The sequence below is a fragment of the Astatotilapia calliptera genome, chromosome 15 (assembly GCF_900246225.1).
Source record: "Astatotilapia calliptera chromosome 15, fAstCal1.2, whole genome shotgun sequence".
Taxonomy (NCBI): Eukaryota; Metazoa; Chordata; class Actinopteri; order Cichliformes; family Cichlidae; genus Astatotilapia; species Astatotilapia calliptera.
The window spans coordinates 9,791,255-9,817,369 of record NC_039316.1 but is presented as its reverse complement, the minus strand read 5'-3'; the positions used below and the strand labels follow the sequence as shown (position 1 = coordinate 9,817,369).

The 26,115-nt window shown below is 40.0% G+C and overlaps 2 protein-coding genes and 1 long non-coding RNA gene across 5 annotated transcripts in view; 2 read left to right on the top strand and 1 right to left on the bottom strand.

The window, feature by feature from the left end:
• grm1a (glutamate receptor, metabotropic 1a) overlaps window positions 1-9,692 on the top strand; it is a 35,159-nt gene extending 25,467 nt beyond the window's left edge. For 2 of the 3 annotated variants that reach the window (XM_026194416.1, XM_026194415.1), the window contains exons 6-9: window positions 90-258; window positions 2,968-3,094; window positions 5,006-5,942; window positions 7,450-9,692. In XM_026194416.1, coding sequence (XP_026050201.1) covers window positions 90-258; window positions 2,968-3,094; window positions 5,006-5,942; window positions 7,450-8,263 — 2,047 coding nt within the window. In that variant the 3' untranslated portion in view covers window positions 8,264-9,692. The remainder of the gene's footprint in view (window positions 1-89; window positions 259-2,967; window positions 3,095-5,005; window positions 5,943-7,449) is intronic. The other variant, XM_026194417.1, reaches the window with a different exon arrangement.
• LOC113037398 (uncharacterized) lies at window positions 265-13,407 on the bottom strand. Its single transcript, XR_003274625.1, has 4 exons — window positions 13,041-13,407; window positions 3,048-3,087; window positions 1,496-1,655; window positions 265-1,388 (listed from the first exon to the last, which is right to left on the bottom strand). It is a non-coding gene; the product is annotated as an uncharacterized LOC113037398 (long non-coding RNA).
• rab32a (RAB32a, member RAS oncogene family) lies at window positions 11,789-25,684 on the top strand. The gene is made up of 3 exons (XM_026194418.1): window positions 11,789-12,235; window positions 21,913-22,190; window positions 24,429-25,684. The coding sequence occupies exons 1-3, from the start codon at window positions 12,022-12,024 to the stop codon at window positions 24,576-24,578; spliced, it is 642 nt and encodes a 213-aa protein (XP_026050203.1). The 5' UTR covers window positions 11,789-12,021; the 3' UTR covers window positions 24,579-25,684.
• The last annotated feature ends 431 nt before the right edge of the window (window positions 25,685-26,115 follow it).

Sequence of the window (26,115 nt, the reverse complement as noted above, 5' to 3'; positions counted from 1 at the left end):
TCTCCTTTCCCACTCCCTCTCAAATCCTTCCCTTTCTCACTTAATAAGTGTGTTAATACGCAGTCCTCCGTCTCTCCTCAAACATCCAGGTATGACATCATGAATTTACAGAGCGTGGGTGATGATCGCTATGACTACATAAACGTGGGGTCGTGGAGCGAGGGCATCTTGAGCATCGATGACAACAAACTGTGGATGAACAGCAGCGACATGGTTCGCTCAGTCTGTAGTGAGCCCTGTTCCAAAGGACAGATAAAGGTAGGGATTCAGATCCTCCTTAAAGTAAATTCCCATACGAACTCATCCGTATCCTTCTCTGAGATATCACCTCGGCACATTTCACACTCTTCCAGAGCGACCTAATAATCATTTAATGTTTGAGAAAAATGCAAAATTTTTCACGTTTTAGAAGACAAAGAACAATTAAGAAGAGGTTTAGTTGACAACCAGAGCTTTATGCGATGACGTAAAGGGCTGTCCTATGGATTTCTCAATCTTGTTTTTACCTCGCCTTAATAAAAATAGACTTAGCAGGATAACTGAGCTGGAAAATACTTTGATCCAGCTTCAGGCACAACAAGAAGTCGGATTCTCTGAGGCTTTACAGGAAAGAATAACTTAACTCTTTGTTGCGATGCATAAAGGTGTTCTTATTTCACAAAGCCGGAAGAACGTAAAGCTTTAAAAGACCCAGACACAGTCCTCTATCAGCTTGAAGGCTGAAAAACTGTAAAGAATACTCCAGTATCATTGCTTTTTAAACACTTCTTAGTTTTATAGACTCTTGTAATACACAGTGCAGCATTCAAAATGTTTGCATTTTCTTCAAGAACTCAATCTGCCTTCTCTGTCTGATAATGAATCCGAGTCAGTCTACTTGCTTGCTACTTTATTAGAGGTACACCGAATGAAGGTGATCCACACTGATTAAATCAATTTTATTAAAACGTGTTAATCTATCACACATCATTTTGTGGCAGAGGGTGAATATTCCTGCTTGTTAGACTGGGACAATATTGGTACAGATACAGGCTGGCTGGAGAATACGATTCATCATTATGATAAAGCACTTATAGACAAATTGTCAGTGTTCAGCACAGGAAATAGTTATTCTCTGTGTATAGGGATCAACTAGAGTTGACCCCTTTTAACAATACTATTCTTTCTCTTCCTCAAAACACTGGATCAGAAAATCAGAGATTATCATTGTATGCTGATAATACCCTTCTTTGTGTAGGTAGTGCAGTTTCCTCTTTACCACATGTTTCCACTTTTGAGTTGTTCCGCTTATTATGTGAATATAAAATCAAATGGACAGCAATTAAAAGCATTCTGCCCTCCCGTATACCAGAATCTTCACGTTGACGTGTCCTCTTGTACGTCATCCACTGTAACACAAAATTGTCAAGGTAAATACAGGCACATTTGAAACCTAATGTAATTTCCCACACTAACTCAACGCTTTTATATCAATATTTAAAATGGACATACTCACTTGGGTCGATATTTACTCTTTTATGATCCCCTTTGCTTCTTCTGGCTATTTCCAAATTTTAGTATGCACTTCTAGTTCTCTCTCTTGGTTTGATTATGCTCCTTCCGTCTCTTGGAGATGAATAATATGGAATATTTTGCTGCCTCACAGATTGCAGGACCTAGTAATTAAATTTGGAAGGTGTAATTAAATTTCTTTTGCTACTTGCTATACTGGTAACAAAAAAAAGTGCATGCAGATCTTAAAGGGCACAACCATTTGCCATTTTCTAAATTCCAAATGCAGTATGTTTTCTTTGTTGTTTCTGCAGTACAGTTATGGGGAAGTGATGTTTGAGTTTGAAAGAAAGGTCTCTGTGTTTAATGGAATTTTGAGATTTACAAGCAGAATGTAATCTACCGTGATAATCTTTTTTTTCTATCGCAAATTAGGATTAATCATGTGGGCATGCAATGTCCCATCGGGATCAGCACTCCCTACAAACCCATCTTAAAAATGATTTGCCTCATCAGATCAATACTAGGACAAAGTGTGAAAAACTTTGCGTGGACTTCAGCACTCCACCTACTTCGTATGTGTTCATGTGCATGAAGGTTGCGGATGGAAATGGGGGAGGTCAAGTAAAGACATCAATATAATCATTAGGATTAAGCATTGGGGGAACCACAAATGTCTAACTTTCCAATTAATCTCTACTGTAATTAAAAAGAGAAATGTTTTAAGAGCTGAACCGGTGCCCTTACTGTACATCTGTTCCCAGTAAATATGTCATTGATTTTTCTTGCAGTGAATCTTAATCCTTTATTTGCTTAAATCACATGCTGGCAAGAAGGCTGCTGATGCTACACTGTCCTACATTTTTAAATCTTCCTCCCATTACAAATGATTTAAAGAAGGGATAATGAAGGAAAAGAGAAGTCTATGTAAATATGACAAACACGGATAAGTTCTGATGTCACATAAAAAGTTTAGGTTTGCACCATAAACTCACGGGACTTGCGCTCTACCTGAGCGAGGAGATGGACCGTTTGGGACAGTAAGCAATAAAACTGGTTTTGAGCAAAGGCTGAATAAATGCCCTCATTTCCTTCATTTGGGGACAATTGTTTTCAGACTGGCTATGCACCAAGTTGCCTCGAGGGAGGGTGCATCCTCTCTCCTAGCTGCTCATGCTTCCCCCCTCTATCTGCTTTGTTTCGTGCCCCACTTATCACCCTGCTTTACATATCACAGTGCTGGTAACAGCTTCTTTGGGAGCAGAATGTAAAAGCAGCCGGCCTTGTTTTCTAAACACTCTGTCTGGGGCTCAAAAAACGCACAAACAAATCCTCATTTTGATATCCCCTCTGTGCTGATTAATTATTTAGGTTGCTTAAGGTGAGATGTGCTTTTTTTCCACGGCTCAGTGTAGTGACTTGCTACCAAGCTTTCTTTGGCATGTTGTTGACTGTGTGTTGTTTCTCTGCGTGCAGGTGATTAGGAAGGGTGAGGTAAGCTGCTGCTGGATTTGCACCACATGCAAGGATAACGAATATGTCCAGGATGAATTTACCTGCAAGGCGTGTGAGCTGGGATGGTGGCCGGATGATGACCTGGCAGGTAGGACAAACAAAAACAGAAACTGTGTTTGTTTTTATTACATCGTTCATCCACACTCCTTGTCCATTACCCCTGAAACGGTTCACACTTATTATTTTGCCCATTTCATGCGTTTACCCTTAGCTCAACCACAGTACTTTTAGTGGGGCTGACTCCCCTGTTCTCTCAATAGTCATCTTCCCCCACCGTAAGGCTATTCACACAGCACCTCAGTGTAACAACACCTTTTTCACCATGCAGGTCCTATGCCCTTGCTTTCTTCATTTCCTCAAACCTTAACACCACTCCCTCAAAAAAATGCTGCTGCTCATTTCCTTCCTCTCTGCTCTTGTTGTGACCCGGTGCTTGTTCTGACAGCGATTTATAAAGTTGAGAGGAGCCCTCAATTCCCAGGTGTAAAATCCTATTACTGCCATGAGAGGCTTGAGGATACATTTCAGCAGTCTGTCAAGAAAGAAAAGTTTCCTTCAGTCTCATTACATTTGAAAAATACTAATAGAGAGAGGTAATATGCTATTCACTGAACAAGGGTTTACAATTGTGAATGTGTATTTTTGAAAATATGCAGCAGAAGAGTAAATTTCAAAGGTCTTCCCAGAGCTTAGAAACACAAATAAGCGATGTGAGGATTGTGTTAGATAAGTGAATGCAGATACATTTCATCTTTGCCACCCGTGTCTGTTTGCATGCATAAGGGCAAAATCATCTGCAAGCTGAGCTGGGTGTGTGGCCAAAAGAAAACAAGCAACAGTTCTCTGTCCCCACTTCCCCCTGCATTTAAATGAAACCATGCTATAAGAGCTGGTTTACACCTTGATATGCTCATTACTACCTTTCTGATTAGAATCCCCAGAGGACGACAATTTTGTTTATTTTAAAATTTCATATGTCTTATGATTTGGCATATTAGGATTTAGCATGCAGACCAGAACTGGGTTCCTCCGTGAAGTCACTGTAATGCTATTAGCAGAAGCATGTAATTTATGAAGTGTTAAGCTGGGGAAGTCTAGGGATGTCATTTTTCTCCAATTAAGCTCTCCAGACTTCTTCTCTGTGTTGGATGATGAGTATGCAGGGCATCATGACAGAAGAGAAATAGAGCTTTGGGGTGTGTAGGATGAAAAATGCAAATGAGTTCCTGTCAGTGCCATAGCGCAAATGTTGGGGGCACATGTATGGGCAGCTATAGGTGTACAAGGAACTACATAAATAAGAAAAAACACATCTATTAATATGGTCATCAGCATTTAAATATTGTCAAATACATTTAGGACAGTCTAAGAAATCCAGAATCTAAAAATTTCAAACCTTTTTTTCCAGCGTGTTGTTATTGCTGTGTGAGGCTTTGGCTCTGAGGTTATACAACATTATTTCCAACACAGATTTTTCGTTCTCTTTATACCTTGAACATAACACAAAGACTTACCATAAGAAGTATTTAACATATATCAAGGTTATTAAACTTTTCTGATGCTGCTGAAAGTTCATTTTTATTATCATATAGAAAATGATGTCATCATGTCAAATTATTCACTGAGAGTAGTTTAATACTGTAAGTGTTAAAATAAAATTCCGAAAACCAAAATGTATTTAAAAAATTGCCTTACCAGTGAAGTCTATTTTCAGTGTACAACCATTAACTGTTACCCAAAAAGACCGAATGCAACAATTAAAATACTGCAGTGTATATATGTATATATATATATATATATATATATATACACAATAATATGTGCATGTGGAAGGCACTAAAATCAGGCCATTGCCAACACTCTGATTTGCTTTGCCCACTCTTTCATTCTCCTTGACTAACTGCTTCCCACCATCTTTTAATGCACCTTTCATTCAGTAAAACTAACCGCAGGATGAATTAAAAAATTGACCGAACACTGTTTCCTCTACTGTTTCCAGGTTGCCAGCCCCTGCCGTTGAAGTATCTTGACTGGGCAGATGTGGAATCTATAGTTGCTGTGGTTTTCTCCTGCGTGGGCATCCTGATCACCTCCTTTGTTACCTTTGTGTTCATCCAGTACCGTGATACACCTGTGGTTAAATCCTCCAGCAGAGAACTCTGTTACATCATCTTGGCAGGCATTTTCCTAGGCTACATCTGTCCATTCACATTAATCGCCCGTCCCACAGTGGCCTCCTGCTATTTGCAGCGGCTCCTAGTGGGCCTTTCATCTGCCATGTGCTACTCTGCCCTGGTGACCAAAACTAACCGCATTGCACGCATTCTGGCTGGCAGCAAGAAAAAGATCTGCACCAGGAAACCCCGTTTCATGAGCGCCTGGGCCCAAGTGATCATTGCCTTTATGCTTATTAGTGTGCAGCTAACTCTGGAGATTACACTCATCATTCTAGAGCCCCCCGAGCCCATCAAGTCATACCCCAGCATACGTGAGGTCTACCTCATCTGTAACACCAGCAACGTAGGCATGGTAGCGCCGCTGGGCTACAATGGCCTCCTAATCATGAGCTGCACATACTATGCCTTCAAGACGCGGAACGTGCCCGCCAATTTTAATGAGGCTAAATACATTGCCTTTACCATGTACACTACCTGCATCATCTGGTTGGCCTTCGTGCCAATCTACTTTGGCTCTAATTACAAGATCATAACCACATCCTTCTCCGTCAGCCTGAGTGTAACAGTGGCACTGGGCTGCATGTTCACACCCAAGATGTACATAATCATCGCCAAACCAGAGAGGAACGTCCGAAGCGCCTTCACCACATCTGACGTGGTGCGAATGCACGTCGGAGATGGGAAGTCTGCGGCTCAATCAACAAGCAACAGCTTCCTGAATATGTTCCGCCGGAAGAAGACTGTAACAGGCAATGCCAAGTGAGTAACCTTTTGTGCTTTTTCATCTTTCTGTTTGGATTTCATTTCTGGGGTCACTGGTTAGAGACCAAAAAGGTGACTAAACTCTCAAATTGGAAAAAAAAAAAATCATATCAAGCTATCACTTTTTTATGATGTGTTTGCATGTCAGTGGTCTGTTTTCATCTTTCCAGTACCCCAATGAGTGTTTGTATTTATGTAGTAAAAACTGGTTTTTAGGCACATCCCCCTCCCCCTGAGAATGAAATATCATCAGCGAAATTTAATAGGAAAGTCAAGATGGGACGTTTGCTGTTATTGATTTAAAGCTGAAAGGCCATTCAAACGTGTCAGGGATAATGAAAGTAGAGATTTCATGTGGCGATTCTAGATGTAAGACTTGCATATAACTTTTTTGAGATCCACAGCAGTGGCACATGGACAAGTGACTAAAGTAAGGAGCGGGGCAGAGAAGGAGAGTGATCCCAATATGTTTAAGTGTTGTCTCTTACCCTTGCTATGCAGCCTATCTAATCTTCTAACCCTTCAACCTTCTATACTGAGGAGCGCACTGTCAAGTGTCAAGGCTGGCAAATGTTTTGGAGTCATTCAACCTCTTTCTTGGAGAGCTGCACTGCCAGTTTGTCTATTTTATAATACAGTCTGGGGAATAATTAAAGTATCCACCATTCAGATAATCACAGCAACAAGACAGCTGAAAAGTGTTAAAGCTGAAATCAATTTTTTCTACAAGCTTTTTCCCCAATACACTATGACACTAAAAAAATCTTTAGGTCAAAAAGATGTGCTGAAAGTAATTGTTTTTTTATTGATTGGTTCTCATCTTTTGGATCATTTGTTGCCAACCTGCCTGGATTCTAGATCTCATTTAAAGACATCATTTGATAGTGTGATCCTGGCACTCCTGAGCTGGCAGTGGCAAAAATATTTTTGACTATGCAGCCCTCCAAGAGGGTGATCTGCCACCCTGCTGCTTTCGGTTTATCCTGAATTAACCTCACATTTAACTTTTCTCAGCATGAACACCCTCCCCTCACCACCTCCCCAACTAATCACATTAGAGCCAGTCCTAGCTCATTCTCCGCTAAACACTGTGTCGTCATCAGGCCAGTCCGGGCAAAACCCGAAATACTTTGCAAATGCATGCACCCCTCTTTAACAATAAAATTAGACAGTCAGGAAGAAGACAAAAATAAATGAGATGGATGGCTCTTAAATCTGTTATTTCAATGTCTGACAAAAATGTATGATCATAATGCTGTCTGCAGCACATTATGAATCACTGTTTGTGAGGCTGATAAATGTGACGCTCTTTAGAGGTCATGAGTGAACACTTTAGCCAAGCTCTTAATGTCAAGTCACGTACTTCAAAAGTATTTTAACATGCAATGAAATGTTGAAATGCTGCTGCTCTGTTGTCTTACGTTGCTGCTATGTTGATGTTGTTTTTCTGCCTTCACCTCCTGGTTTCCTGTGATAGTAACTTGGGTTTTTATCTCGTTCATAGTTCTAATGGCAAGTCTGTGTCATGGTCTGAATCAGGTCCAAGACACCCTCCGAGGGGGGGGAATGTGTGGCACAGACTGTCTGTGCATGTGAGGAAACAGGAAGCCGGCTTGAATCAGACGGCGGTCATCAGGCCCCTAACTAACACCCCCGACCCCCACAGCTGTGAGCCCTCCACCTGCAACACTGGCACCGCCTCCCAAGATCCCCCCCCAGAACCACCTGGCACTAAACCTCTGTACAACCTGACGGAGGAAGACGACGAGGGCGACGCGCAGCGCCCCCTTTGGACTCCAACTAGCACTGATCGGCTGCGAGGGCGGGAGTCGGATTTGGATGAGCCGGCTTCTCTTTTGCCCTCCCACTTGACAGGCCACACCACAGATCGCTTGCACAGGGATGTGGTGGACACGCACAGCTCCCATGCACCTGCACTGAATGACCGCACTGCCAAGGAGGCAATGCCTGCCAACGAGCCTTTGAGCTTGACACCCTCTCACCTTCCTTCAGCTCCACAACACGGGGCATTTGCAGAAGAGGGGCTTGAGGATGAGGAACTGGACCTCTTACACGGCTACATTTATGACGCCAAGGAGGAAGGGGAGAGGGAGGATGGGGAAGGTGAGGATTTAATTCAAAACAAGGCAACACTGGAGGATTCCCTAGCTCTGTCTCCCCCCTCCCCTTTCAGAGACTCTGTGTATTCAGGGGACTCTGTCACCGGCTCCCCCATCATCGATTCGATGCTCGGTAGCCCCTCGGTCTACACCGCCGACATCCTCCGAGACTACGCACACAGCTCCTCAACACTGTGAGAGCAAAAACCAACGCTGGCACAGCGGCTGTCAGCAGACTTGAGCATCACACAGAGTGCATTACACCGACACACACCGACACACAACACGTGCAACGATACGATTTAACATTTCGAGTTTTTAACATTTGTTTATTTGCTCTGACATTTGCTTGCTTAACTGTATTTATTACTCTGCTGTTAACAGTAAGTGGTTAATCGAAAATACAGGTAGACCACAAATTATCTACGAGTGCTTACGTTTCTGAGGGGCCGTGAGTGCACAAAGCCTTCCTGAAAAATGTAAAACTGGGACGCGTGCCAAAACTAGTCAGCTCTCACGCCAAATTTTTTAATGAATGAAGTAACACGGAGAGTCATAATAGAAGATGTAGCTGTGTTTTTTTTTTGTTTTTTTGTTTTAATAGAGACAGTGCAATTGTAGAGTCTGCAAAAAAGAAAACACGGCAAGAGAAACACAGTAGTGTTTGCGCAGCGCGCTTACACATCACAGACCAAACTTTCTCTAAAGACTGCAATAGCTTAAGTGCATTTCATGCCAGTTTTGATTAGCTCTGCTCTTCTGCTGCAGCACATGCACAGGTCTGTTCATGTGTATAGCAGTCAAAGCTTCATTCAAGAAAATCAACTTTTCATTGAGTATTCATTAAGTAACTGCACTCTTTCTCTAATCAAACCTCATTGCAGTTTATATATTACAAATTAACAAGAAAAGTGAAGTATGTTGTTTGAGTATTACATTTATGTGCCGCAAGGTGTGCTCATCACAAAAGTAGTATCAACGAACTCAGATCCTGCTGAAGACTCGCGCTGTATGATATGTGACTATGGTTACAATGTGCCAAGCAAAGTTGTTATCAGCCTACAGCCCCCGCTTTCTGTTTTATTTATTTATTTATTTTTATGACGTAGCTGGTAAACAGGTAAATAGGGTGATTGTAGATGATGGCAATGCTGTTTATTTCGTTTACACTAAAACCATAACCCTGAGAATTTTTACGCGCGTGGGAAATGACAACAGAAAAAGATTTTGCTTTCCATGCTGTGTGGATATTTCCCACATTTTCTGAGTTTGCTGTGTCATTGTAATGGAAAAACACAGTAAGTTGTACAAGTTATCAAAGTTTGTAATACTGTTAAGCCATCTCTTGTTTTTCACGCAGGTGGTATGTTTGTAATACTAATAAATGTTTCTATATTTAGAATGTCGACAGAAAAACAAAGTTTATACATTTTGCAACTGTCCTCGGATACTCGTCAAAAAGCAGTGTGTTTGTTTTTTTGGGGTAAATTTTAAGTTGAGCCAGTTGTATCCTCTTGAACACATTTGGTTGTAAAAGTAACCAATGATTGATTGCTTCTTGTAACGAGATGATACATGTTTCAATTTTGTTTAAATCTTGCATTATAAAGTTAAGTAATTTAATTGAGGTTAAGTTTCTTAGTTCTTTTATCTATAAGAATGCAAATAATTTCAAAGTACGAGACTACACAGTACGTAGTGCAATTGTATTGTATTTCCAAATGTTTTTAGTCTATTATAGTGTAAGTTGTTAAATGATCTTAACCAGTGTAAAATATATCAGGTGCCACCTGAAAAACACTGTCAAATCTAGAACGAAATAGGCCTTTATGTTTTGGGTGAGCTGAACATGAAAGATGCTGTAAAATAAAAACAAAACTTATATTAAAAAGACTGATTACTGCCTATATTAGCTGAAAAAACCAAACAAACTAAAACTAAAGTTATATTAGTGAGTCAAACATATATCCTGACACCCCCCAAATGATTCTTTAAAATGTTCCAATCTGGCCGGCCTGCAAAATGTGAACACTGTAGGGAAAGAGGGCATGCATTTTGGACCTCATAATTGCACCGCATAATGCACTGTGTTGTAAGATGTTAATAATTGCATGAAGAAAATAATTATTCAAATTGGCCAAAGATTTCAATTGTCATCACTTTTACAAGCCTCTTATTGACTGCCCTTTCATATCACACAAATAATATGTTTGAGCCAGTGTGTCATAAGTTATATTATATAGTAAGTTGCATGATATATTAGCCATGCAGTCTGCTTTTACAAACACTTGTCATTCTAAAGAGCTCCCTTGTTTGACTTTGGTACTGTAATAGAATGCTATCAATGCAACAAGTCTGTTAAATTTCGTTCTACCTAGATGCCAGGGGCATGTCTAGACGGGGGTCATGGGGTGGCACCATACCCCCATTGATATTTTCTTGAATACTTTACTGAACTTCAGGTTTAATATACTTGTACTTAATGTACGTATTTCTGTGTTATCCTTTTTCCTGCTTATATGCCACTATATTTTAGATGCAAATGTTATATCTTTAGTTTTTTTATTTTTTGAAGATAATTTCTATTATTAAACCTATAGGTCAGGGGTGTCAAACTCCAGGCCTCGAGGGCCGGTGTCCTGCAGGTTTTAGATCTCACCCTGGGTCTACACACCTGAATCAAATGATTAGTTCATTCCCAGGCCTCTGGAGAACTTCAAGACATATTGAGGAGGTCATTTTAGCCATTTAATCAGCTGTGATGGATCAAGGACATATCTAAAACCTGCAGGACACCGGCCCTCGAGGCCTGGAGTTTGACACCTGTGCTATAGGTCAAGCAAACAAAAAATATGGAAGAAATTAAATACATCAACAGCTGGAACATACATCAATGGACCAGTAATTGTAATATATAGTTATTGTAGTTGTTTGGGCTAAACACATTCAGAAATTCTAATCCGATTCTATATAATGTGTACCCTTACTTTAGGGTTGTTTTTTTTCCAAAATATATTTTGATTATGAAACGAGTGCACTATTAAGTTGCTTGAATAGGATGATAACTTTCACTTGTGTAAAAATCCTACATGCAAAACATTTATCCAACACAATTTCCTGACCTGTACCACCGCATTTAAAAAACCTGGGATCATGCTTGCTCCTCTGGCATTAACATCAGCACAAACTTGTGCACTGGGAGCTTCATAGTATGGGTTTCTACAACCTAGTATCTCCTGTAGGTGTAAACTGTACGTTTTTTCCATGTAGTTAAAGTGGAAAAACCGAGATCTTTTTTTTTTTTTTTTTAAAGATTTCTATGTCTATTAACTTGATTTGAAATGGAATATCCTTGAACTTCTTTACATCACAAGAAAACAAGAATTTTGAGGTGTTTTTTGAGCTATTGTGCAATGGTTTTATTATTTTTGGCTCAACTGAGATAGTATGGGATGTGCAGAGCACCTTTACTAGAGAGCCATGTTTTTCAAATTAGAGGTTTGGTTCCACTGAGGATTCCTGAGGATTTTTTTTCACTGTTTGTTTTGTTCTTTCACTTAGATGTGCTAAAATGACCCCCGCCCCGGCAATTTCCTGAATTTAGCACGCAAAATATTTTTTTTATTTTTTATTTTTTTTCGAATACGAAACCAGAAACCATGATTTCCGCATGAAAAGCTTTATGTACTCGCACTAGAGGGAGAAGCATACTGTATCAAGATTTGCATTTCCGCCTGAGTCCTGTGACTTATCAGGTGGTTGTTGAGCGTCAGGAGGAGGAGGGGGAGGAGGAGTAAAAAGGAGAATTAGAAAGTTGGGGGGAAACTCGAGTACTTTCTATCGCATCTGGTCTTCAGCTGTAACACCGGCCTAGTCCTCCGTCGCTCCTCGCAGGACATCTATATGAGCGAGAAAGCAGAGGTTGCCTGAGTTTGAGAACAGCTGTCAGTCTCAGCATGGCCGGGGGCTCGGTGTCCGAGTGCAAGGAGTACTTGTTTAAAGTGCTGGTGATCGGAGAACTAGGTGTGGGCAAGACCAGCATCATCAAACGCTACGTTCACCAACTTTTCTCGCAACACTACAGGGCGACGATCGGGGTCGACTTTGCACTCAAAGTTATCAACTGGGACAGCAAAACGCTGGTCAGGTTACAGCTGTGGGACATCGCAGGTAAGGACACGCTCGCTGACGTCATTATAATTACGTTTCAATAATGGATCCGGTGATTTTGGAGCCACGAGATACCAAATCTAACTTTTCCGTGCGTCACGTGTCACATTGGGGAAGTTTCACTTGAGCACGCCACATCGAGACTTCAGAGATATGTTTTATCAGAAAATGATTTAAGATGATGATGGTGATAATAATAATCAACCAGAAAGGCAGATTTTATTTATCTATTTTGCAAAGAGTAAATTTTTAAACCCGCAGATGGCCACGAATTCAACGGCGCACGGGGGGAATTTCCAGTACAAAAGACCAGTTGATCACGTCTGCTGTTCTCTTGCCCACTTTATGATCACAGCAGCTCATAATTGTCAGTGGAATGTAGGTCACGTTGTTATTATCGACTAAGCCCCGCCTCGCTAAACTCGCCGTCATATTGTGGTGTAATTCTCACCACGGCTTACAAGTGTCTTTTGTTAAACTGGTCACGATATCCTATCACTGTTACCGTCCTGTGATTCAAACGGCCTGGCTCTGTTTCCGAGAAGATTTCAGTAAACTTAAGTAACTTGGCACACAGGCCAACCTGTGCATTCCAGCAGCTTGAGTAAGCAAGCTGAGAGGAATCAGAGCAGTGTAAATACAAGTTTCCTGCATGCAGGCGGCACTGCTCAGACTCCCAGTGTTTGTCATCTCCAGGCCCAGAAATATCACACTGTAAACAAAAGAGTCTGAGAATGACGCGCTTGAGAGGACAGGTGAGAGAGAGGAAGTGAGCAAAGATGAGAAGTGAGCAAAAAAGACCGACCTTCAAAACGCAAGCAGGAGCCAGGCTGCCAGACACGGTCTACGCTGCTCTTCAGTCAGAGGGAATGAGGGTGTGATGTGACGTGGGTGAGGGGTCTCTGCACTGTCCCATTAGCCTCTATCTTTTCATGTTTGATCCCAGTGCCAAAAATCCATCTGACACTGGGGCTTTTGAAATTCAGAACTGTGCTGACTGCGTTGCAACTCCCAGCTCTAATTTGTGATGGTTATCTTTGTGTTGAACATAATGAGATCATGTGACTTAAGGGCCATTAGGAGTGTGACCTCGTGGAAATCGTTGTGGAACTGTCAAATTTTAGGGCATATTTTAGAAATTTTACAGTATTTATAAAAGGCAAAGTATAAACTGAGGCAGTTTACAAAACGGAAAAATAATAATTTGTCTCTTTTTTTGTATCAGTAGTGAAACATATATTACGCTTTTCAAAAATGGCAAGGTGAATAGGACTGCAGTTATTTTGTGTGTTTTCTTTTCTTTATTCAAATGAATTGACTATTTATTGGGAAAAATAAATACTTGATTAAAAAACTGTCCAAAGAATGCGACAAAATTAGGTTTTATTACATTTTAAGCCCAAATCATCACCAGAAAGGTTTAAAAAAGCAAACAAGTACTTAACAGCCTGAGCCGCTGCTGCCTGAGAAATAATTTCAGTATCCATCAAAGTGGCAAATTGTGTTCCTGACATTTTTAAGTTAGATAAGATTGCAGCTTTTGGCATTTCTGACAGTCTTGTTGCTAAAATGCCGTTTCAAAGTTGTTGTTTTCTTAAGGCTAATAACAGAGCTTTTAAAGACTAGAATAAGTTGAGCTCTATAAAGTAGCCTAAAGAGACAAAAATTCCATGTGCTGTGGGTAAAGCAGAGAATTTTCAATGAGAAAAGTCTATATGCCAGGAGGTTTGAAGTGGGACAAATTCTGGGCGTAAGTCTTCCTACTACTATTCTGATAGTCTTGGATAAAAAAGGTTGTTGGCTTCTCATCTAACTGTGTTTTTACTGTTGTTGTCAGTCTGAAGTTAGATGCAATGGGTTAAAGCCATTGTGGTTTGATTACAGATGTTTAAAGAAGTGAAAAACAGGACTTCTATAACCTATACCTCAAAGGAATTTTTGGTCACTGTGTTTGTTCCTCATCTTGGTTCTTGGTTCACAGCCTGTCGTACCGCTTTGGTGATCTTAAGTGCTGGATTAGTATCACATTGTTGGATTAGTCAAGTTATAGTGAACAATAAGACAAAACTACAATCATAATTTTAGAGACCAAACAGGGTTTCAAGGGTTTTAAAAATGTCTGTCTGGCTATTATATAAAGTTTTCATGATTTAAAAAAAACCCAACAAAAACAATCCCTGCCTCTAGATATGTTCTATTCTTACTTTTTGGCGGGGTTGAGCAGGTCCTTCCTCTCCCTCAATCAAACAAAGCTCATATGCTGAGACAGATCAGGACAGATGGTTAGAAGACTGCTGTTTTTCTTTTATTTATTCCACCGCTTACAGCAGTGACAGAAAGGGGGCGAACATTTGGGTGTCGGGGGGGGAGTCATCACAACAACTTGCATGTCTGTCACAGAGTGAGTGGCAGTGCGGGCTCAAGTTCCCCACCATCACTTTGGCCCTGGCAGCACAAGCTCAGTGTGCAGGAGCATCTGTGACTGAGCGCCAGGAAGTGCTGTCTGCCTGTCACAGACCGACAGCACTTGATTAGAGGATCTGCGAGGGTAAATAAAAGCCTGACACACACACACACACACACACACACACACACACACACACACACACACACACACACACACACACACACACACACTTTGATAGGCTGATATCATTAATTAAGACAGGGGAACATGCTAGCATAGATTAGGGAAGTTGTGTGGATCTGGATGGTCTCACCAGGTAGGACGACTCTGTTATTAAACTGCGTTATTCACACCTACATCAAGGCCTGCCTTGAGGACACTTTGAGGATAAAATAAGTAACGACACGTGGGTGTAAAGGCTAAAAGCTCGAGGTGTAGTTGCCAAGTCATTAAGACCATTAATGAATGGCCATTAAGCCATTTAATGTACAGAAAAGGAGGAGGAATAATCATCTTGGCAACACTGAAAGCAACTTCAGAGCTTCTTTGTCTTTTACCGACCTCACCAGTGATTACAGTCTAGGAGGAATAACAGTAATCAGAGGACTGTACAACATCGGGGAAGTCAGTGTGAAGCATGCAGGTTTCCCACCCCTTTTCCACTCTCTCCTGGATTTACTCAAGCCAGTGGACACAATGATTACCGCTATGGCATAGAGTGAAAAGGCCTGCACCTTTTGGGCTCAAACATAGAAGTGATGAACGGTTTCACATTAATGGGATGTGTGCAGTGACTCCTATTGCGGTCCAAACTTTTTGTCCCATTAGGATCCCTCATTTCACCTGAACTTATTATACCTCAATGATAAACTTCTCTTTATCTCATAGCGCTGCCGCTTTCTAACAGGGTTTGAAAAAGTAGATGCTACCCAGGACGAGGTTTCCAACACAGGTAAACTAAGGAGGAAGGAGAAGTCTAATTTTTAATTACTTTTGCAAAAATACCCCAAAACTGAAGTGTTCTGTACAAAGAGGCTCTTATCTATTTGTTTGCACAAGAGCCAAAAAGGCTGGCGAGGAGCTGTAACCGATTTGATGATTTGATGCCGAATGTTTATGTTATCAGTAATCTGAAGAAACAGTCACTCATTTCGATTACAAATAACAAGAAAACAGGGAAAACAAATCAGTTTTCCGTTACTAGAAGGGATTTTTTTCAGTCGCCCATTGTGTTTGATTTGACACTCTAAAAACTTAATGGTATGACATTAAGCATATTGAGAAAAACATATACCCGTGATCAAAATATGTAATGTTCTCAAACATTTACACAACTGATTCATTTGCTATCAAAACAGTTGCTGATTAATTTTCTGTCAGTGGTCTGAAAGATTCATCTTCTTGCTGTTTGTGCTCTACTCGTAAACGACCGAATGAAGCCAAATCACTGCCAAGCAATTTAGCTCCTTTTGCCAAGTATGACAGTGCATACTAAATGTGACACTGAGACGTTTTCAAGCGCACAGTGTGGCAAGCAGTGCAGCCATCGACGGAAATGGAAGCGAAGGCAGAAAACACAATGTACCGGTCGGTGCGAAATGAAAGGAAATACCAAATGTAAGTATCTTTGTAAGGTGTTGGACAACCTCAAGGTGCCAGAACAGCTTTGGTGGTTTTCGGCATATATTCACACATCTGAAGTCTAAACTCTCTTGGACAAGCTGAGCACCATTCTTCCAATTCTCTCATTTGGTGATGATGAAGACCAGTGCCTCACACCTAAAGCTTTTCGTTTCCAATTGGGCGTCCAGATGCAAATCCTGTAATGTGTGATTCACCTTTATTTTTACACTCTTTGCCTCTCTGCTTTCGGACATCTGGATTTGTTGTTGTTTGCCCAGGTTGTCCTTTAATATGCCACTTATCTGTTTGTATATAACGGGAATAAATCTGATGCTTGTCATCAAATGTATATCTTAAGTAGATCATCAGTCCTTAGATTGATTAAGGATTCAGTCACCTGGGCCTAGAGGCCAGTCATTGACACCCAGGCAATCGCTGGTTGATAGGGAACAGTGCGTGCTCCGGGATCAGAGAAAGACTTCCTAACCACTTGCCAAGTGGAAGTGACTTAATTTGTGACGTACAACCCAAACGGAAACAAAGACCATTAACCTTCAAAGTATAAAATGAGCCTTTTGAAGTATTTGGTTGCAGCAGTAGGGCACAACTTTTACCTAAAAGGTGAAAGTTCTCTGTTTCCAGCACTTTTTCAAGTTTCAGGAAAACTCGTAGACTAAACTCAGGCAAGTCAGTGTCTTTTATTCAAACTTCAGGGAACTGTGCTAATGTGCTAACAACCAAAGGAATCACAAGGAGATTTTTAATACAGCACCCTCTTTGTAACCAGTCCCCTTTGGCGTTGTGTCAGGAAGGTCATCCGGTTGCCGTATTACCTCATAAGTTACCTGATTTAATGGTAGAGTGGTTGTGTTCTTTTGGCTGTTATCGGCAGTTGTAGTAGTAGTAGTAGTTACTGACATTTTGGTCACTTTTTGGTGTATTCTTACCACCAACAATAGAGGTTAAGACCAAGAAACCTCTCCCTACCCGTTCTATAAAGTTGCACAGATTCCCACTGGGCTGTCAGCGGCAGTAGCACTGTAATTATGAATTAAATTTCTAAATTAAGGTGCACACAAAAACCTCTTAGCACAAAGTGAGGAGGGAAAAAAGGCTGTGGATTCAGTTCAGACTGTTCAGCGGTAAAGGCTGTAGTAAGCTGTAGTAAGTCATGTCTCACATGCTGCTCTGAGGAATTTGAACGTGCCAGTCATGTGTTACGCTCTTTTGAAACTCATGCTGAAGACTACCTTCGTGACTGGGCCCAATGTTGCTACTTTAGTGTTGATGGGGGGAGTGTGCGGGGAAGTTTTTCAGCCAGTTGCTTCCTAACAGCAGACGGTGACTGCTGCTGTTGTTACTGCCATGTCTGGCTTGGACAGTTTCTATGGTAACCCACCCACAGGATAGCAATATCTACGAACGAAGAGGAAACTAGGGTTGCTAGGGCTTTGGATAATGATGAGACTTCGCTTTATTTCAGTCTCTCCCACACAGCAAACAGAGATGATACAGTGAATCTAACTAAACCATTTCAATTTCATCAAGTACTTCTGTAACTGAAAATTTATGAAGATTTCATAAGCAGAGTGTCTAACTGCACTTGAGGTCATGCATCCGTGTTTATCAGTGTGGTCGACTGAATTAGAACAACCCTGTTTAAAGCCCTTGAAATTCAACAAAGTTGGTTTTCTCTCTGGGTAGATTTAGTTTTCCACTTCTTTAGTTTTCGATGCTGTTGCCTAATATTGTGCTTTTAATGCAGAAGCACACACCTTTGTACTTTCCTGATATCTCATGCTTCTCTGTGGCATGCTCTGAGTAAATACGCAATTCTTGCTCAATCCATTCCCATGTTTTTCTGCTGATTGGGTTAGGAGCATATGACACTCGTTACTGCTTTTAATGTAATTAAATTTGTTCTTTTTTTTTTTTTAAATAGTAAAATGTCCTTGAAAATTGCTTTTACAGGAAAGTAAAGCAGCTTGATAGATGGATCTCAGATAGAAAATCTGTAGTCTGTATCCATTTAGAATTTTATTTCCTATGAAAATCCATACAGTGAAAACTTTTTTTAAGCTGTAAACGCGCGAAGCAGAATAATTTAAAAGAACTGCAACACAACAAAGGCCAGGCATCGCAGGATTTGCATTTAACTTAAGGTTTGTGACTTTTAGTGGTTCCACAGTGTAGTGGTTTACACATTTGCCAGACAAGTGGAAAGAAAAGATGGGAAAGAGCCTGGAAGGAGACACAAACCTCTTGAATCATGAAGGGCATCTGATGTAGAAATCTGCCAAATCAAATACGTGGAGCAGCTGAAACTACCTAAGGTTACCTAAGGTCAGTGACTCACATGGGAAAAACCACAGCAACTTGGGAATGCCCTGAAAAGCAAACAAAAAAAACCCAAACAAACCCTTAGACAATCGTATAGCAGCCAGGTATGTGGAGCAACCACAGCAGTCGGAGTATCTGAAAGGTTAGTGAGTGATATATGGAAACCTTGCGAATACCCGAAAAACTTCTAATCCAGTTTTTGACAGTTCAGCAACTTATTGCTTATTGTGCAATGTTTTTTTCCCCCCAAATTCAAGATAGAATCATAAAACATAAATTCTTCAGGACAGTGTTACAATTCTCGCCAGCAAGCAGGCACAAAGAATGTTTTCAGGATTTGTTTTTCCAGATCTTGTCTGTTTTTGGACCTTTTGGAGAAGATTGGATTGATTTTAAATATGCTGTTGTTATACTGTTCCCTAATCCAAATTTTTTTTTTTACTAATCTGAATAAAACATGCTCTACTATATTTTAAATCAACTAATACAAGTGAAAATATTTGTAAATATCAAAACTAATCAGTGGTCAGCATTGTTCTGTCACTCCATTTGGGCAAAATCATGTCGTCCTATAATACCTTGCAATGAATGAAAAGAAAAGAGGCCTTAAAAATTATTAAGACAGTACTTCCATCTATATTCTGCCCTTGCCTTCGCTATCCTGGATGTATGAGCTTTACAAGGCTTGGAAATGAAAGCCTTATTTCAGTCTATCGGCTCTTTATCCCACTGTGTCGTGTCTCTGGTGAATTCACCTGGGGTTATATCAGCTAAAATTAGACTCTCAATTATGAGCAATTACCGTCAGGCCTGTGGGCCCCACAGTGTATTCACTCTCTTGCTCACACCCGCACTGTGCCACGCCACTCCAGTTTATTGCGTGACTGGGTAAGTACAGTAAAGTGAAAGTGCGCTGGGTAAAGCTTTGCTCGCACTTCCTCAATCTCATTTTTGCTTCATTATTTGTTTGTGACTCAATAATAGTAAAGACTGCAAATTATCTAACACGCTGAATACTTGGAACTTTCCCTGGAGCAGTGTAGCATAAATATGTGCTAAATCCATCACATGTTATCTCAAGCTTATCGTGGCCTGCTGTAATTGCAGACACTCGATCTAAATATGATAAACGAGCAGGTGCTTTAAAGGCTTCATTTGTGGTAATATGCTAAGTAACTATACCTCTGGGGGTGACCCAATATTTGAATAGTTAGTTAAGCATAGCATATGGACTAAAATGTCCTCAGCAGCACCAGCAGCAGTCTTAATCATGTGATTACAAAGGCAAGTTCAAACTGGATGCTGTTGTAAATTTGTCCCCATTAGAAAATTAAAAGACCCATGTTTTTCTTACATGCAAGGGCATTTAAGAGCCAGGACCTCTTAGAGGAGCTGATGTTGCCTTACAACTAGGAACCATATGCAAGAGAGCATATGTCCGAGAAACTGTTCACATAGAGATAAGATAGATATGATTTAAAAAGTAGAAAAGCAAACATCCTTATCTAAGTTTTGACGTTAAAGTGCTTTTGTTATATCTGGTAAATTTAAACCACTGGCTCTTGACAGGAAAAAGATTAAATCTGTGGAGGAATCTCCAAAGCTGTATGTCTAAAAAGGAGCTCATGCTTGTGCTCAGTCCTACTAGCTACTAGTGGTTTTAGGTTGGCGCAGTACTGACACACTGCACTGAAATATTTAGACTGGCCCATTTAATGAGTGCGAGCTAAAGCCTTGTAACATTATAAAAAAGTGTAATCAAGTAACCTAATAAGTCAAATATATGCATATATAAATTGACAGAGTAAGTTTTATTTTGAATGTGATGTAGTGATGCTGGTATTTAACTCATCTCTGCTCTATTGCTCTGCTGAACAAGGATACTTGCCTGCTGAAACATCAGTGGCTTCCATGCATAAACAATTCAAATAGAGCTGTGTCCTACTTTCATTTCTTTTATTGTTGCCAACAATTGTCTGAGCCTACTAACAACCCAGCACCTGATACAGTTCACTGCAATCGGTATATTCCTGGCCTATCGGGACTGTCCAGAGATATGAAGTATCACAAGTTCCAAAGCTGTTGCTACTGCTACCTTCTGGAGGTTGCTTTGCTTACAAGCTTGCAGTATTTAAAAAAAAAAAAAAATGGGTGCCCTTCATCCATCACTTGCATCAAAGTATCAACTGCTTGACTTCCCATCAAAGACCATAAAGATGAACCATTAATGATGCGGCAACCCCTTAATTCTTACAGAGACATTTTGGGAAAGTAATTAAGACCTAAGGTTATCTAGTTCCTAAGACAGTTTTGGTATTTCAGCTGCCTGATAAATCTGCACACTATGGATGTGTAACACTTGCATGTTCCCTGGAAAAAGCCTTTTCCTTTGTACACCTTTGGAGATGTGGTTTAAGCACATTTTAGAGTGTACAAGTGCATTGCATGTGCTGAACTCCCTGCACACCTGGACTAAAGTGAAATAACACAGGAAGGTTAAAGCATGTAATTCAGTTCCTAGTATTATTTACTTACCCCCAGGGAGTATTTCCTCTTTAAAGTTTCATTTTAAAAGTGCAAATAAGAAAATGGAAGTACTCAAGTACTGAGGTTTCAGTTATAATTACAGTTATTCTATGAAACTGTAAGCATTTCCATGATGTTTTGGCATTTAAAAAGCATTTACTGCACTGAGTATAAAATCTGTATTCTTAATAGTTGGTTGATTTAAGGATCCATATGTAACAAAACCAAAGGAAGCAATTGGTCTTCACTGGTTGTAAAACTCTTAATGAACTGGGGTGAAAAACTGCCTTAAAGTGATTCAGATTGAAAGTGACACACCTTATACTGCTGATAATTTCCCTTGCTTTGGCTTGGTGAAATATCACCTCAGATTTTCTTAGAGAATAACTTCAGAGAGTAGGCTTATTATAGTGGCAGATTACTCCCGTCATTCATAGTGTGTGTGGATTAAACCCGTGGCAAATGAGAAAAATAGGTCAAATAGTAACCATCTCTATCCTCATCATTTTTGGCCACATTTAGAGGCGAAATTATTTCATTTCTCACCAAGTTGTTACAAATTGGAGTAAGAAATGACAAGTCCGAGTACTAAATATTTATTTCTTCAGATACTGTTCTGTTCATTTCAGGTGAATTATCACGTCTTTGCAGGGTCCATGATTTTTTATTTTATTTTTTTCCTCTCTCACAAACTCCAAATCATATTATTTATCTTTTAGTTGCTTTTAGCTGTTTTGTAAAAACTGTGCATTTACCGCTGCATCCTTTTCCCACCCCTCAGGTCAAGAGCGATTTGGGAACATGACGCGGGTGTACTACAAAGAAGCCGTGGGGGCATTTGTGGTGTTCGATGTAACAAGGGGCTCCACATTTGACGCCGTGTCTAAGTGGAAGCATGACCTAGACAGTAAGGTGAAGCTGGCTAACGGCAACCCCATCCCCTCAGTGCTGCTCGCCAATAAATGTGACCAGAAGAAAGAGAACTCCAACAGCACAGCTCTAATGGACAATTTCTGCAAAGAAACTGGCTTTCTGGGCTGGTTTGAAACCTCGGCTAAGGTGAGAAAGTGCCAGTGGACAAAAGCCGTTTAATTTTATATGCATTCCTCTTTAGAGCTGGGTGACGCTCTTCTTTTTAAACTTGTGTCCTCTCATATTTATTCTGCACTTTAAAACATCCTACAGCAGCATGAAATGAAAAGTTAAGGCAGGCTGAAATATTTCCTTTAAAGTCAGCCGAGTCATTGTTAAACATGATTAGTGCTGGATTCAAATCACGTTTTACACGTGAATGTGACTTGTGTTCAATAACAGCTTTGTGCTCAGTGCTCATGTAGCAAAGTCAGAATAAAAGGAGATACTTATTCTTTTACTGAACAGATTTTTAAAGACAGGAAATCCTCAAAAGTTAATCCAAAGAGAAGTGAGACATCTTCTGTGTGGCGTAATCACGTTAGGTTGACTGTAGTTATTGTGAAATTGTTACACGTTCTTGTTTTTTTTTTTAGTCAGAAGCCGATTCAGCAGTTGTTCATGTTAGCATTTTTGATTCAGAATTCAGTGTTACATATGGAGGCTTGTAAGTAATTTGCATTAGATTAAAGGGCTGCAATCTGTTTAATGACTTAAATTAAATTACCAAATACATTGGAATAATGAAATTTCTTTTCAAAAAGACAAGCATCAATCCAGCTGTCTTTGGCATGCATGCATGCATGCACAATATCTGGTAAAAAAAATTTGTTGGACAGCTGGTGTGATAAGGTATCACATGACAGTGATGGATGTTACAGCCCAGAGCTGCAAGGATTAGAGGGATAAAGGTTTGAATGATAATGTTTTGTAGTGTTTCTTTTCAACTTGCGCCATGATGTCACTGGTTTGCTATTACTATCTTGAGATTGCTGCCATCTTGCACTTGCTTTGTAAGCTAATTCTCATCTCTTTCTTCCACACACTTTCATTTAAAGGTCCCACATCCTACTGCTTGGAGATATATTAATGTTAATGTTGTTTGTTCTCTACGCCCTTTTAAGGGACTGTTATCCACGTAGAAAGAAGGGAAATTCAGATACGCTCGTACTTTACAAAGTTTAGAAAAATCTTATAACTCTTTGAGAGTGGATTGGAAATAGGGCCTTTAAAAGGTAATTAATTAACTTATAAAATGTTACGATAGGTATAATATTTCCATCTGAAATAAAGTGTAGTGCTAAACTTAGTTTAGTTCTGTGTTCTGTGCCTCAGTTGTTAGTACATGTTGTAGAACTTTGTTTTGTGATCATGAATATTCTACATTTTAAGACTCCAGGGAGACCTCTTTTTTTTTCCCCCTCAGTGAGCCGCTTCCTTCTTGGAAACTTCAAAATGACAAGCCGATAAACCGGGAAATGCCTACAGTCACGCACATGTACATTTCAAATAACAAACATCCATTATGTTTCCATGTTGTGGAATGCTTTGATGACTCTGGAATCAGCTGTTCCCATTTAGCTCATTCTAAATAACTGTTGTTCCTGGAGCTGTGCTACGTACAGAGTCATGTGACGTGTCTATGTAGGCGTGTGATGAGTGCAGAGCCAGTTCCTTTCTGTGGGTTAATGTTTTGTGTGCCTGTCACACTTGCACTAAACTCAACCCACAACAACCTGCGACTGGGATTCTGTTAATAAGTGCCAAACTTTCATGCTGATTTAAATGACGAAGAGCATATTTTCCCTAATACAGTACAAGGGGAAAATGCAATGTCACGGTGAACTATGAGTTATAATGTCGTCAACAACCACATGCCATTACAATTTATTAAAAGAAATTACTTTAAGACTGGCTTGATTGAGCTAGCATACCAGTAAGTACTGTTTTTAGCTCAGTAGTCTTTAATAGAGTAAATACTACAAACCAGTTTATTTCATTATATTTTAAATCTTTATTTTATTTCTGTTTGCCTTTTTTGAAAACATCTTTGCTACTGTAGAGTCTGAGCAAAATCCATAAATATTCATTACCTCTTCAACCCATGCTATGACAGCTTTTGGGCCACAGTGTGAAGGACAAAGGCAAACAGTGATTTTCAGCCTGTCTCTGCTGGTCTCACTCTTGCCTTCTGTTACCCAGCTAAACAGGCTGGTTCACATAAAGGGCTTTCGTGAACTTCTGAAACTGCTCTGAGGACCATAGTGCAGGCCAAGGCAGAGGAAATTTCCAGTCTCCATACATACTGTGCTGCAAATGACTTTTTGTTTTAATTATGATTTTTTTTTTATCACCTCTCTAATATATGCTTTGACCTTTCTATAGGACAACATCAATGTGGATGAAGCTGCTCGATTCCTGGTAGAGAACATCTTGGCTAACGACAAAGGTTTGCCATATGAGGAGAGCAATGGAGACAGGATCAAACTGGACCAGGAGACTGTGGCTGCTGAGAGCAAGTCAGGCTGCTGCTAACACTCAATCCATTCACATTAGCCTCCCTTTGGCACCCATCCAGCCTGTGGCTTCTGCTCTCTATTGCAGCCTTGGAGAGGAATATATTTTTTGGGGTTGTTTTATTTTTTTTGTGTCTTCAAAGCTCCAGGAACTTCTCTCTTCACTGATGCCCATTTGACCTCTGTATCCGTAGTTTTTACACAGATACATTTTATTTAGATTTGCCTTAACCGTTCCCCTTCTTGTATCTACACGACTCTTTCAGGATCTTCGGTGCTGTCTTCATGTTAGGGTGCATTTCACCACCACCAGCAAACCTCGCCTCACTCACTCACCCCTTGTTGTTCTGACAGCCTCTGAAGGCTCGAGACTGTATCACACTGAAGAAGGGTTCAATCTAAGCAAAAGGCTGAGAAACCCAAGCTCTAAAATAACCTGTAGCCTTTCAAAGTCTGTGTGTTTTCTTTGCTGTACTTTCTCTCAGCCTCCTTCTGTTTATTTTTGTCACCCAGCAACAAAAAAGTGTCTCAGAACCAACGCAGGTGGACTTTAATGGCCCTTAATTTTTCATCTTACAGCAGCAAATCATGTTTGTGTCTGTAGCTTTTCTCTTTTTTTTAGAGTACCGTGTAAAAAAAGCAAGTAAATGGGCATCTTAGTTAAGTATTATCTTATTAGAAATGTGTTGTCTTAATGCCATATTTTCTCTAAAAGTGCCTTAATTGATTCATATTTTAGTGAGGCAATGGATCGCGCATTTACTTTACACAGAAGTATACAGCCGGACAATGAAGTATTTCAGTAATATGAGTAATAATAAAAACTTTAATGATGATACTAAATGAGACAATAGGAAACCTTTCTTTGATTGTCTCTCCACTGGTACGATAGTATGTTCATGTATGTTTCAGTATGCATTTTTAAATTGTGTTGGATTATGTATTGTATAACTTTGGAATTTGTGAAAAGCAGAAACGGACTACAAGGACTACGCTCAATCTGTTGAACTGTTCAGATGAAATGCAAAGGATTTTTTTTTAAACACGTTTACATGTAGAAATACTTAAACAAAAAAAAAAAAAAAAAAAACTCAAGACCAAAACTAGAATAAACATTCGAACAGGTTTGTGCTGTCCACTTGTGATTAACTTGTCTGCTCAACTGTATGAATTGATTAAATGTGTTTATCGGAACTCTATACATATGTAACAAGAAAAGGACAGTGTACATTACCAATCTTTTATAACCAATCAATCAATCATGTTGCATAATCTGCTGGTAGATTGTATGAATTAGTAAACGTATGCCGATCCGTATACCTAAAAGATCATAGCAGTATAACTATTCCTTATTATATTAATACCCTGCTTTTATTGGCATGTAGAAATTCAAGCATGGCTGAGCTGGGAATATTCTCCTAGTAACAAATTTCATATTAGCATTATGAGCACAAGCACTAATGCTTGTGAGGACTTGGATCTCTTCATAGGAAATACACACTGCAATTGTTGATCAGAAGTGCTTTATTAACACTAATTTTGAAAACTATATATAC